The sequence below is a fragment of the Lygodium microphyllum genome, chromosome 4 (assembly GCF_053477565.2).
Source record: "Lygodium microphyllum isolate KBCC chromosome 4, Lygodium_microphyllum_v1.1.10, whole genome shotgun sequence".
NCBI classification, from domain to species: Eukaryota; Viridiplantae; Streptophyta; class Polypodiopsida; order Schizaeales; family Lygodiaceae; genus Lygodium; species Lygodium microphyllum.
The window spans coordinates 49,401,581-49,413,598 of record NC_141138.1 but is presented as its reverse complement, the minus strand read 5'-3'; the positions used below and the strand labels follow the sequence as shown (position 1 = coordinate 49,413,598).

Below are 12,018 nucleotides of genomic sequence, written 5' to 3'. Positions count from 1 at the left end.
ATCCCTCTTCTCTTCCGTGAGTGTCTTCACCATCTCCTCCAGTCGCCGGATCCTCTCATGGAGCCGGTGGGTTTCTTGGTTCAAGGCATTATCCGCATCCTTCTTGAAATCTTTCTTCGCCTCCTTGATAGCCTGGCTGATTAGAAGCTCCACGTTATGGAGTTCGAGTGGCATGTTGCCTGCCTCCTGCGCTGCCTGACACCTTCGTCAGACCAGTGCAAGGTCTCTTCTGCCTTGTTTGAGCCCTGCTCTCGTCTATTTGTGAACAGCCGTTTGATCTGAGCGCGCAGCAGCATGAAGTTTGGGAAGCGCCTGCAGAGCCAGCTGGAGGAGACCTTGCCTGAATGGAGGGACAAATACCTCTCCTACAAGGAACTCAAGAAGCGCCTGAAGCTCATCTCAGACACAGAGGCCGCCAGAAACCCTGATGGACAGGCAGACGGATCAGTGGCAACTGCACAGGCAGGAGGTGGTAGTACCGGCAACAATGATGATGGCCATGGTAACGATAGCAGCGGTCAGGGTGATGGCTATGATAGTGATAGCAGCAGCGGACGTGGCAGCCACCTCCACGGCCAAGAGCAGGGATCAGTACAGCCTGATGATGGTGCATCCGATCGACAGCCGCCTGTGGCTGTGCCGTCAGATAGCCAAGGGTCGATGTCTGTTAACAACATCAGTTGCAAGGGAGATTCATCCTCCGCCGGAAGCGCTATCGATGTGAGAGAGAGAGAGAGAGAGAGAGAGAGAGAGAGAGAGAGAGAGAGAGAGAGAGAGAGAGAGAGAGAGAGAGAGAGAGAGAGAGAGAGAGAGAGAGAGAGAGAGAGAGAGAGAGAGAGAGAGAGAGAGAGAGAGAGAGAGAGAGAGAGAGAGAGAGAGAGAGAGAGAGAGAGAGAGAGAGAGAGAGAGAGAGAGAGAGAGAGTCGATGGTGCCTTGTCGCGACCTGCCGCCTGCGCCCTGTCGTGACGTGACCTGCCGCCTGCGCCTGCACCGTTTCGTCACCTGTGCCTCGTCATGACCTGCCGCCTGCGCCTGCACCGTTTCGTCACCTGTGCCCTGTCGTGATGTTACCTGCGCCCTGTCGTGACCTGCCGCTTGCGCCTGCACCGTTTCGTCACTCCTGGGGTCGGGGTCCCTGCCGCCGTCGCCCTGCAGTTCCGTCAGGCTTTGTTCTTCGCGTCTTGGTCCTATGCGCCGTGTTGGATCGTCCCGGCTTCTGTTGCACCTGTCTACTGTCCCGTCACGCTGCCACGCTTGTAGACACTCATTTTGGTTCGACGATTGTGCTGTCCGCGGGTCCGCATGCTCGCGTTTGTTCTTCTCTGCATAGGCGCACAGCTATTGTCAACCCTAATCTCGACAGTCGTCAGAGAAGCAACGCCTCGACCAGAGTGCCCACTGATCTGTACACACACACACACACACACACACACACACACACACACACACACACAGCGTGTGTGTGTGTGTGTGTGTGAGAGAGAGAGAGACGCCTGAACGAGTGCACGCCTGTTCGCCTGTGGTCCCTTGCTTTACGTCCGCGTGCACAACTAAGGAAGCCGAGAGCGAGAGAGAGCGGATCGCCTAGACCTGCGTGCCGCCTGGAGACCCATCTGACGACTGCCGCCTCACGACTTCTTCAGAGAGAAGACAACAGTATGGCTGGCCTAGATATGGATTTTCTAGACGGGACGGTGGCAGCCCTTGGCCCGGATTCTGATACAGAGGAGCCGGAGGATATGGTGCCATGCACGGAGGAGATGCCTCTGGGTTCTGAACTGCCGCCTGCGGGCAAACGCTCCAAGCATACTTCTGACGAGCCAATGGGTCCTTAGGAACGTTCCTATGCGCAGGTTGCCTCTGATCCTGTGGATTCGTAGGAGATTGACTGGGAGCATTTGCTGGACTTTGCCAATAATCTGCTTGGCGATTATGTACAGCATAATAATGAAACTTTTTCTAACGCGGGAACTGATGATATGCTGGAAGCCACGGTGGACCCGAAATCAGTCTTGCGGTCCTTCTCGGTGTTTTATGACCGTGCCGTTATACTTTTCTTTACTGGCAGGATCCCAGTGCTTTCCCATATTCGCCAGTGGATGCACCATTTATTGCAAGGGGAGTGTGTTGAGGAGATCTTCCTTGGACCTCACGGCTTTTATGAGGTGCTGTTGAAATCGGAAACACATCGGGCTGAGCTACTGTCCAAGTTGCCATTATTCTTTGATCGCCGCTTGGTCCATGTTGTACCATGGCGCCCTATGGCCGACTTCGAGTGTCTGCTTCAACGAGAATGCCCGGTGTGGGTGGAAGTGGAAAATTGTCCGGCGGTCTGTTGGCCATTGTTGAAGGATGCGATGGCAGTTGGGAGAACGGTGTTGGTTCCCCCAAGCCTTAGGGCTATGAATCGAAACCGTTTATGCATGTTATGGGACACGGCCAGGAAAAGGCCTGCATGGCTTCGCCTCAATTGTTCTGGCATGCATCCTTTGCATTTTCGCTTGAAATGGGGCAACTTTGCAGGACACTGCTTTTCATGTGGTAAATTGGGGCATTTTATGGCCGAATGCCCTGAAAGGCAACCATCTTCCGAGGATGCGCAGGTTGTGCTGCCTAAGGATGACATGGTGCTTGATGCCCCGACACAGGAGGCCCTTCAGCCACCTAATGTCGTGGATAAAGGCAAACAACAGGTCCTGGGTTTGGATTCACGTAGCACCGATTGGATTGAGGCACGTAAAAAAAAAGGTAAAAAGTTGGATGCACGCCTGGCGGATCCTGGGCCTAATGCTTCGCAGGATTCGGTGCGTACGTATATGCGCAGGAAAGAAATGTTCACTTCACAGCAGGCTGCGCGTACTATGGCCCTGTCTGCCTCTCGTAATCAGTCTACAAGGAAAGTCTATACAGACGGTCCCAAGGGCCCACCTGCTAAGCTGGCGTTTGATACAAAAGGTAATGTGATTACACCCTGGGATCGGCGTTATCCCCGCCCCACTCCCAAGGCAGTGGATTTTCCTTCTACCTCTAAAGCAGGTCGCCAGAATTCGTTTGCAGTATTGGCTGATTTTGTGGATGAGGGTATCCCGGATGCTCTCGCGGAAAAGGTGAAATCGAGGCAACAGGCGCCTCGCTCCTGACTTTTCTTTTTTTTGAAGATATATGAAGATAGCCACGTGGAATGTGCGAGGCATTTGCTCTCGCCATAAGCAACATACCATGTGGACTGTCTTGCATGAGAACCAGTGGGATGTATTGTGTGCAGTTGAGCACAAAAGTCACGATGAAGCAGGAAAAGTTGTGGATTGTCATGGATTCCGTCTGTTTTATGCAGGGACACATGCCACACACTATTTGGGAGTGCTGATGATTGTCCATGAGAAATACCTGCCTGTTCTTGTTAAAAATGATGTGCAAGGCCGCTTTCTGGTAATCGAAGTCTTATTTGAAGGAGAGATTTTATGGTTGCTGGGCCTCTATGCTCCGAATGATCCCACATCCCAACGGGATCTTTGGTCGACTTTGCAGGGCTCCATGTCACTTGGCCGAAGGGGGTTTTTGATGGGAGATTTCAATACGTGTGTTGACTCTTCTCAGTCCACTTCAGGGCATTCGGTAATGGATACGCCGGAAAACCGGGTGTGAAATTCCTTTGCTTTGCGCGTACTTAAGCAAGATCTTTGGTCGTGGCTTCACCCTTCTTTTTCAGGGTTTACTTTTCATTCCGCCCAATATGCAACTACTTGGTCGCGGTTGGACCGAATGTATATCATGCAGGGGGGTGATTTTCTTCCTGAGATGCTGGAAATGAAGGTCTTGCAGTAATATGCATTGTCGGACCATTTCCCCCTCCAGCTTGAGATGCGGGCACAACCTATTGCACCTTTTATGCAGTTGCTGGATAGGCTCCCTTTACGTTTCAACTCCTCTTATTTGAAGCATCCAATTTTTCAGGGCTATATGCAGCAATTAATTGAGAGGTTCTTATTGGACTTCGCCTCTGAGGGCTTGGCTTCATTTGCACAATTGCTCTCTAATGTGCAGCGGGTTGCTCGGCAGTATGGGATTCATCATGCCTCTCTTTGTCGGCGACGTCGACATGCAGCAGAGGACTTATTGGCTTTGGTCCGTTCCTTGCTCGTGGATTTCCCTGATGATGATTTTCTGCTGTCTCTGGAGAGGCGTTTGGCCCATCTTATTCAAGTGTTTCAGTTGAAATCTTATCAGCAGGCCAAGCTGCATAACTTGACTGACACATTGCAAGATAGCGCATGCCAGTCTCATAAGTTCTTTCACGCCTTGCATGCTTCTCCGGCTCGCGAAAATATGACTAGACTCCAGGATTCGGAAGGTCGCATGGTCATTGATCCGCAGACCATTGTCAATATGTGCAGAAATTATTTTATGGAACTTCTTGGTTCTTTTCCCTCGCCTTCTAGCCAGGTTACGCATGCCCGCTCGGTCTTCTATCATCTGGTCCGCCAGAAGGTTCCACTTGATATGCAAGCCACTTTGGAGGCGGATATTTGCGAGGAGGAGGTTATGGATGTTTTGTTGCACCTGCCTAAGGCTAAAAGTCCTGGTTGGGATGGTCTCACTAATGAATTCTTTGAGAACTCGGCCACGCAGTTGGTGAAACCATTGGCGGTCATGTTTCAGCAGGTTTGGGACACAGGGGTCATGCCTTCCTCATGGAAAGAAGGCCTTATCAAACTGATTCCAAAGGTCCCTTCGTCGTCCATGCTGCAACACTGGAGACCAATTTCTTTGATGGGCTCGATGTATAAAATCTTCTCCAAAGTGCTGGCGAATCGGCTTCACAAGCACCTTCCAGCTATTGTGCATCCTCTCCAATATGGTTTCATTAAGGGCCGCAACATTCTGCATAATATCTTAAATGTGCAAATGGCTATTGACTATGCGCGGCACTCCAGTCAGGAAGTGGTATTGATTCAATTGCACTTGGAAAAGGCGTTTGACTATGTGGACTGGTCTTTCATTGCTGATCTCATGTCTGCTATGGGCTTTGGTACTCGGATGTCCCGATTGATCTACACCATTAGTGCTGCGGCTTCTTCAAGAGTCATGCTCAATGGTGGGGTTACAGAGCCATTTGTCCTTGCACGCTCGGTCAGACAGGGTTGCCCTTTGAGTCCTCTCTTCTTTGCCCTGGCGACTCACCCGGTCCTTTCAATGCTATCTTCAATGGCGGCTTTTGCTCAGCTGGCAGGATTGTCTCTTCCTTTGGGGCAGCACTTCATTAGCCAATCTTTGGCTGATGACACCTTTATGATTTTGCGGGCGGACAAGGACAACATTCAAAAGGCATTAGATGTTTGGACGCTCTTTGGTCAGGCCTCTAGTCTTCGCATCAATGCCTTTAAGTCAGCCATTCTCAGTTGCACGGAGCCTGATTTACAGTCATTAGGCTGGCAGGGCCAGGTGGTTTTCCGTGGCTCCATTGTCAGGCATTTTGGATACCCATTGGGGGTGGATGTATGGCAAAAGGACCTACTGGAGTGGATTTCACAAAAACTGGCGGTGAAGTTTATGTATTGGAAGTCGCAAGCGTGGCCATTCCATGTCCGCCTTAAAGTGGCTCAGACAATTATGCTACCAATGCTAACGTATTTCCTGCCATTGCTGCCGTGGACGCCTACTACTTTCAAGGCTCTCACTCATCCCATTCGTTTCATGCTATGGAAGAAGGATTCACTGCAGGCAGGCATTTCATGGATTTCATGGTCACATACATGTACCCCGAAACGCATGGGTGGTGGAGCGATTTTGGATGCAGAAACTCATATGCTGGCTCTTCGTTGGTCTCTTTTTCGTGCCATGTGTGTGGATCATCACCCGTGGACCATCATAGCTCGTTATTTTCTTGAGGACAGCGGGCTACGCCATGGTAACACACGACTTCGAGCCTCCTGGTGGCATGTCCTTAATGCTGACTCTCGATTTTCCAGTCCCTCTTCCTCTTTGTTAGTGCACTTGGTCGGCTCTTGGAAAGCGGTGCTCCAAAAGACCCGTTGGCATCCAGTGGGGGACCGCTTGCAGACTAACTCCTTTCAGCTGGAATTGTTGACAGTATCGAGATTACTTTCATGGGAAGACAAACATCAGCTCAGACCGAGATTCAACCGCATGGCCCGTTTAGGTGTGACTTCGATTGCGGATGCTACCCTTGCCACTCGCAATGTCCTCGCATCGTTTCGGACTGCTAGGAGACTTTTCAGGATCCCGCGCGGATACCGTGGTTTATGGGAAAAGCTTTTGTCGGAGCTTCAGGGTAGGCAATCCTTTCCTGCCTTGGCTGTGGATCGTCCTTGGCAGGACTGGGACCTTGCAGGCCGGTTGAGTCTGGAAAAGGCCTCTACTAATCAGGTGTATCATCTTCTCATTCAAGATCACCAATGGCTGGGTGTGAAAGCTAATACTGTTTGGGGACTGCGGAAATCGCTGTCATGGTGGCAGGAAACGCTGATGGAGGGCTGGCTGAATAAGGCACCTTTCAAATGCAAGGTCTTTCTTTGGCGGGTAATGATTGGTGGTCTTCCTCTTGCCTCGGCCCTTTCCAAGCGTCGAATCTCGAATGGCAATTGTTTCTTCTCCACCACTACTACGGAATCGGCCCGACATCGTTTTCTTTCTTGCCCGCTTGCCAAGAATATCTGGTCATTCTTGTCGCAAATCTGGCGCGTAGTGGTGGGGTCCTCACTAACTCCTTTCGATTGGGTTTTTGTGCGCCCAAAGTACCCCACACCACCACAGTTACATATGAAGATCTTATTTCACTTTTTCAGATACTGGGGATGCTAGCACATATGGACCACGCGCAATGCTTTTCTCTTTGATTCGGCCTCTAATGTACCGAGACATATTGCCAGGCTTAAAGGGCTCTTGCATTGGCAGTTAGATCTCATCCGGCACTCCGACTTACTCCCTTGGGAGGATTTGCATCCCTGGCATATGGCAATTGCCTCTGGGTCGTTGCCATGATTGGTGTAACCTTTTTAGTTCATTAGGACGGGGATTTCCCTCACGTTGGCCTAGGGCCCTTGTGCCTCTTGTAATCATGTAATCATGTAATCTTGTACCTTTTTTCCATAATTAATACAATTACATTTTACGAAAGAGAGAGAGAGAGAGAGAGAGAGAGAGAGAGAGAGAGAGAGAGAGAGAGAGAGAGAGAGAGAGAGAGAGAGAGAGAGAGAGAGAGAGAGAGAGAGAGAGAGAGAGAGAGAGAGAGAGAGAGAGAGAGAGAGAGAGAGAGAGAGAGAGAGAGAGAGAGAGAGAGAGAGAGAGAGAATGGCGGATCCGATGAGCACCGTTCTGTGGGCGCGCCTCCCTGCATTGCGCGTCGCCTGAATCCTTCCTTCAGGGCTGCGCAGGTTCGACCTGACCCTGCATGCAGACGGAACGCGAGCCAGAGAGGGCGAGATTGAGCCGTCTTCCCTGCCCGACGAACCTGGCTCTGTGTACAGCAGTCCCCTCGCCTGCCCCTGACGCCCTCCATGGCCGTTGAGTCCTCCCTCTTGCTGTTGGACGGCCCCCTTGCCTGCGTCCCCTGCCCGCCTGTACTCTGCCCTCTGCACCTGCTTCTCGCCCCTTCGCCCTGCCCATTAGGGTTTCAGCTGATAACGGACCCCTCCCGGCGCCCCAGACCGTCTTGCTCTGCCGTCGACTGCCTGGCCGTTGCTCTGCCCTCCTGCCCCTGCACTGTTAGGGTTGTGCTTTGCCACCAGGGTTCTTGGGACATGCCACGACTGAGGCTGATAGGTAAAGCTTCGCTTTTATCAGCTGTGTGTACGGAATATGCCCCTGGACAGCGACTCTGCACAGAAAAGAGGGAGCGAGAGAGAGAGGGAGAGAGAGAGAGATAAGCCTGCGTGTCTCTGCCCCCCGCAACTTTTTCACTCGGCCTCTGTCCGACATACGTACTGATACAATATGGCTGGCCTGGATCTAGCTTTCATAGACCAAACGGTGGCAGCTCTTGGTCCGGATTCTGACACCGAGGAACCAGAGGACATGGTTCCGTGCACAAAGGAGATGCCCCCTGCTCCTGACCTCCAGCCAGCGGGCAAACGCACCAACCATACTTCGGCAGGGATAATGGATCATCAGGATCGTTCCTATGCTCAGGTTGCTTCTGATTCTGGGGACTCCCAGGAGGTTGATTGGGAGCACCTGTTGGAGTTTGCTAACACTTTGCTGGGCGATTATGTTCAACATAATCAGGAAGTCTTTTCGGACTCTGCAACGGAAGATGTTCTGGAAGTCACTGTGGATCCGAAACATGTCTTGCGCTCCTTTTCAGTGTTCTATGAACGTGCCGTGATACTTTTTTTCACTGGTAGGATCCCGCTGCTTTCCCGTATTCGCCAGTGGCTGCATAGTCTGCTACAAGAGGAATGTGTTGAAGAGATTTTTGTTGGCTCCCGGGGTTTTTTTGAGGTGCTGTTGAAATCAGAGACACACCGTGCTGCTCTCCTGTCTAAACTGCCATTGTTCGTTGATCCCCGTCTGGTCCATGTGGTGCCATGGCGCCCCATGGCAGATTTTCAGCGTCTGCTGCAACGTGAATGCCCTATGTGGGTTGAAGTGGAAAACTGTCCGGTTGTTTATTGGCCACTGCTAAAAGATGCCATGGCCGCTGTGGGCACTGTTCTGGTCCCCCCAAGCCTAAGGGCCATGAATCGCAACTGCCTGTGTATGTTATGGGACACTGCTCGAAAAAGGCCTGCTTGGTTACGCATTAACTGCTCTGGCATGCATCCTTTACATTTTCGTTTGAAATGGGGCAACTTTGCAGGACATTGCTTTTCATGTGGAAAATTGGGGCATTTTATGGCTGAATGCCCAGAGAAGCACCACACTTCAGATGCCAAGCATGTTGCGCAGCCCATGGAAGATATGGTGTGTGATGCGCCGTCGCAAGATGCCACCCAGCCACCTAAAGTTTTGAATAAAGGTAAACAACAGGTCTCGGGTTTGGATTCTGGTGGCAATGACTGGGTAGATGTACGTGCGAAAAAAGGCAACAAGCATGCTGCTGGCATGATGGATACTGTGCCTGTTGCCTCACCAGATTCCATGCGTACGTATATGCGCAGTAAAGAAATGATGTCTTCGGAGCACTCTGCTCCTGCTATGGTTTCCTTTGCTCCCCGTCAACAGACAGCTAGGAGAGTGTCTTCAGATGGTCCTAAGGGTCCACCCGCTAAGCTGGCTTTTGATACTCGAGGTAATGTCATTACCCCATGGGATCGTCGTTATCCCCGCTCCATCCCCAAGTCAGCGGATATGGCATCCACTTCCAAATCTGGTTGTCAGAACTCTTTTGCCGTATTAGCTGATTTCTTGGATGAGGGTGTACTAGACATTCTCGCCAAAAAGGTCTCATCGAGGCAAGCTGTGCCTCGTACTAGATCCTCTTTTGAATCCACATGAAGATAGCTACGTGGAATGTGCGAGGAATTTGTTCTCGCCACAAGCAACATGCCATGTGGACAATATTGCATGAGAATCAGTGGGATGTCTTGTGTGCTGTTGAACACAAGAGTCATAGTGAAGCAGGTAAAGTTGTGGATTGCCATGGTTTTCGTTTGTTCTATGCAGGGACACATGCCAGGCAGTATTCTGGTGTGCTTATGATTGTACATAAAAAATATCAGCCGGTTCTTATCAAGAATGATGTACATGGCCGCTTTAGAAACGTCCAATATATAGATGTGGCGCTTGGGTGCTCAAAAGTCATAAGTAGAGGTTATAAGTCTCTTCAAAATGACAACTCTTCTAGATGCCACGTACCGCTTTTCTAGAGAAAGAAGTTTCCAAACCTTATACCTAAAAATCTCTCAAATGGTTAAGAATTTGAGATAGCCACTGAGACAAAATTGTTTCTTGCGAAATTCCAAAGCCTTTGATAAAAACAAAATTTGCCTTTAAGCAACTTCTACATCTGCTTTCACTTTTTGAAACCACTCATTATATGGACTTCTAGTCAATGTGACTATCTAAGCGTAAAAGTCTTAGTCATTTGGGCTTTCTGGTTAATCAGACTGCCCAACTAAACTTTTAATTACTAGTGGGTATCTCATCAATGACGACCCAAGTATAATTATGGGGCGTTTTGGCCATTGGTCATCCTTAAAAAGAAATATGAGCATTTAATAATATCTTAATATACTTAAATAACAAAAATCACCTTTCAAAGTACACAAGCTTTAAATTAATTTCAAATCATTGAACCCATATGTCTTGGTAACAATTGATATACAAAAGATTAAGGCTTAAAACTTTACATCTTTGGCAAGGGTTTTGTTTTACAAAGCAAATCCACTAAGCAAAACAAAATCAACTATGGAAAAACATAAAATCCACTATGGCAAAGATAATTTCTTCAAAACAATTTGGCAGAGTTGTTGTTAGTGGTGGAAACATGTTCTTCTTCTTCTCTTTCAATCATGAATTGATTCTGGTGGTTACCATTCTGCACTTGTTGTACACTTTTACGGTGGAAACATTCACTGGCTATATGGCCAATCTTACCAAAATAATGACATGTCATCCGATCTTTGTTGTTGGAGTTGAATCCTCCTCCTCGAGCTTTTGCTCCAACAGTTCCTTTGGTATATAAGAGATTTTCCCTAGATGAAGGGACACCATCTTTTGCATTCTCATTCTTCTGTCTATTCTCTTCATCAAGAATATGCATAGTCATTGAAGTGCTATTTTTTATGTCAAGCTTATAGAACTACATTAAAAACTTGATCTAACAGATTTTGGCTGGACTTCCAAAGATCCTATCAAGCTCATCCCAAGTCTTTTTAGCATGTCTGATGCTAGAGATGTGGTGCAATACATCATCAAATAGTCCCCGAAGCAATGATGCCTAGAACCTTATTGTTCATCGTTTTCCACTCCTTTGTTTTGAGCTGGTCTTCTTCAACAAACCTGTCTTCATCATCTTCCTTCTTGCTATCTGTATCTCCTACATCATCCTCAAATAAGTCCCAAGTCCTTCCACATAAGGTGGTGCATGGTCTTCTCCTTCCAAGCATGAAAGCTTTCTCCATTGAACTTGGCTATTTGCTTAAGTTGTGCCATGTTGAGTAGCTTCAAATAGCTGAGATAATACCAGAAAGTGAGTTGCCCAAGAACACAAGTAGATTAGTGTCCAATAATACTAGTTGAGCATCAATAGATACTTTGCTTGAAGATTTGAAGATCTTTATCTTGAGCTTCATGTTGCTGAGGATTTTTCGCCCTTTGTTTTTAATTTGATAGGAAGGAACTTGCTAAAAACTGAGTGAATCACCAAATCAGAGTTGCAGGAAGAGCTCGCCAAAAGAGACTAGTGGTTCATGAATCTCCATCACCCATGATGGATTGTGGTAACTCATGATACTTAAAGATTTGTTGAATGAATATTCTAGCCATATATTGAGACTTAATAGTCTTCTTAATTGGAATGAAATGAACATGTTTACTAAATCTGTCAATAGTAGTTCACATGCTTGCCGTTTGTTGATTTTGGCAAGCCAAAAATAAAATCCATAGCAATGCTTTTCCAAGGTTGGCTCGAAATAGATAATGGTTGCAAAAGCACTGTTGGCTTTTGGGAATCAAACTTAATCTTTTGGTACACAAGTCATTCTTTGATAAATTGCTCAATGTCTCGTCGAAAACTTGGCCAAAAGAATTTAGGTGCCTTGGTTGTGGACAAAATACCACGATGAGCCAAATAAGAAGTTGCATGATGTTCTTCCATTACTTTAGGCTTGAAATCTTTAGTAACACATAACTTATTCTTCATCAAAAGAAATCCATCTTTACTAACATAAAAGTCTACCACTTTACCAAGTTGTAAACTCTCCTAGATGATTTTAAAATCTACACGTTCCTTACATTAGAGAAATCTCTATGATGAATCATGAACATTGTATGAATCTGAGGTCTTTTTGAACTGCTTTCTTGGTTAAATCATGCAATGGTCCAGCAACCACTGC

General features: G+C 48.2%; 2 protein-coding genes across 18 annotated transcripts in view; one reads left to right on the top strand and one right to left on the bottom strand.

Annotated features, from left to right (window-relative positions):
* LOC148037014 (uncharacterized) overlaps positions 1–12,018 on the bottom strand; it is a 291,479-nt gene that overhangs the window by 68,605 nt on the left and 210,856 nt on the right. The gene's annotated exons all lie outside the window — the stretch shown is intronic.
* On the top strand, positions 287–7,529 carry LOC148037015 (uncharacterized). The gene is made up of 2 exons (XM_087677014.1): positions 287–720; positions 7,419–7,529. Exons 1-2 carry the CDS (start codon positions 295–297, stop codon positions 7,527–7,529), a joined length of 537 nt encoding a protein of 178 aa, XP_087533140.1. The 5' UTR covers positions 287–294.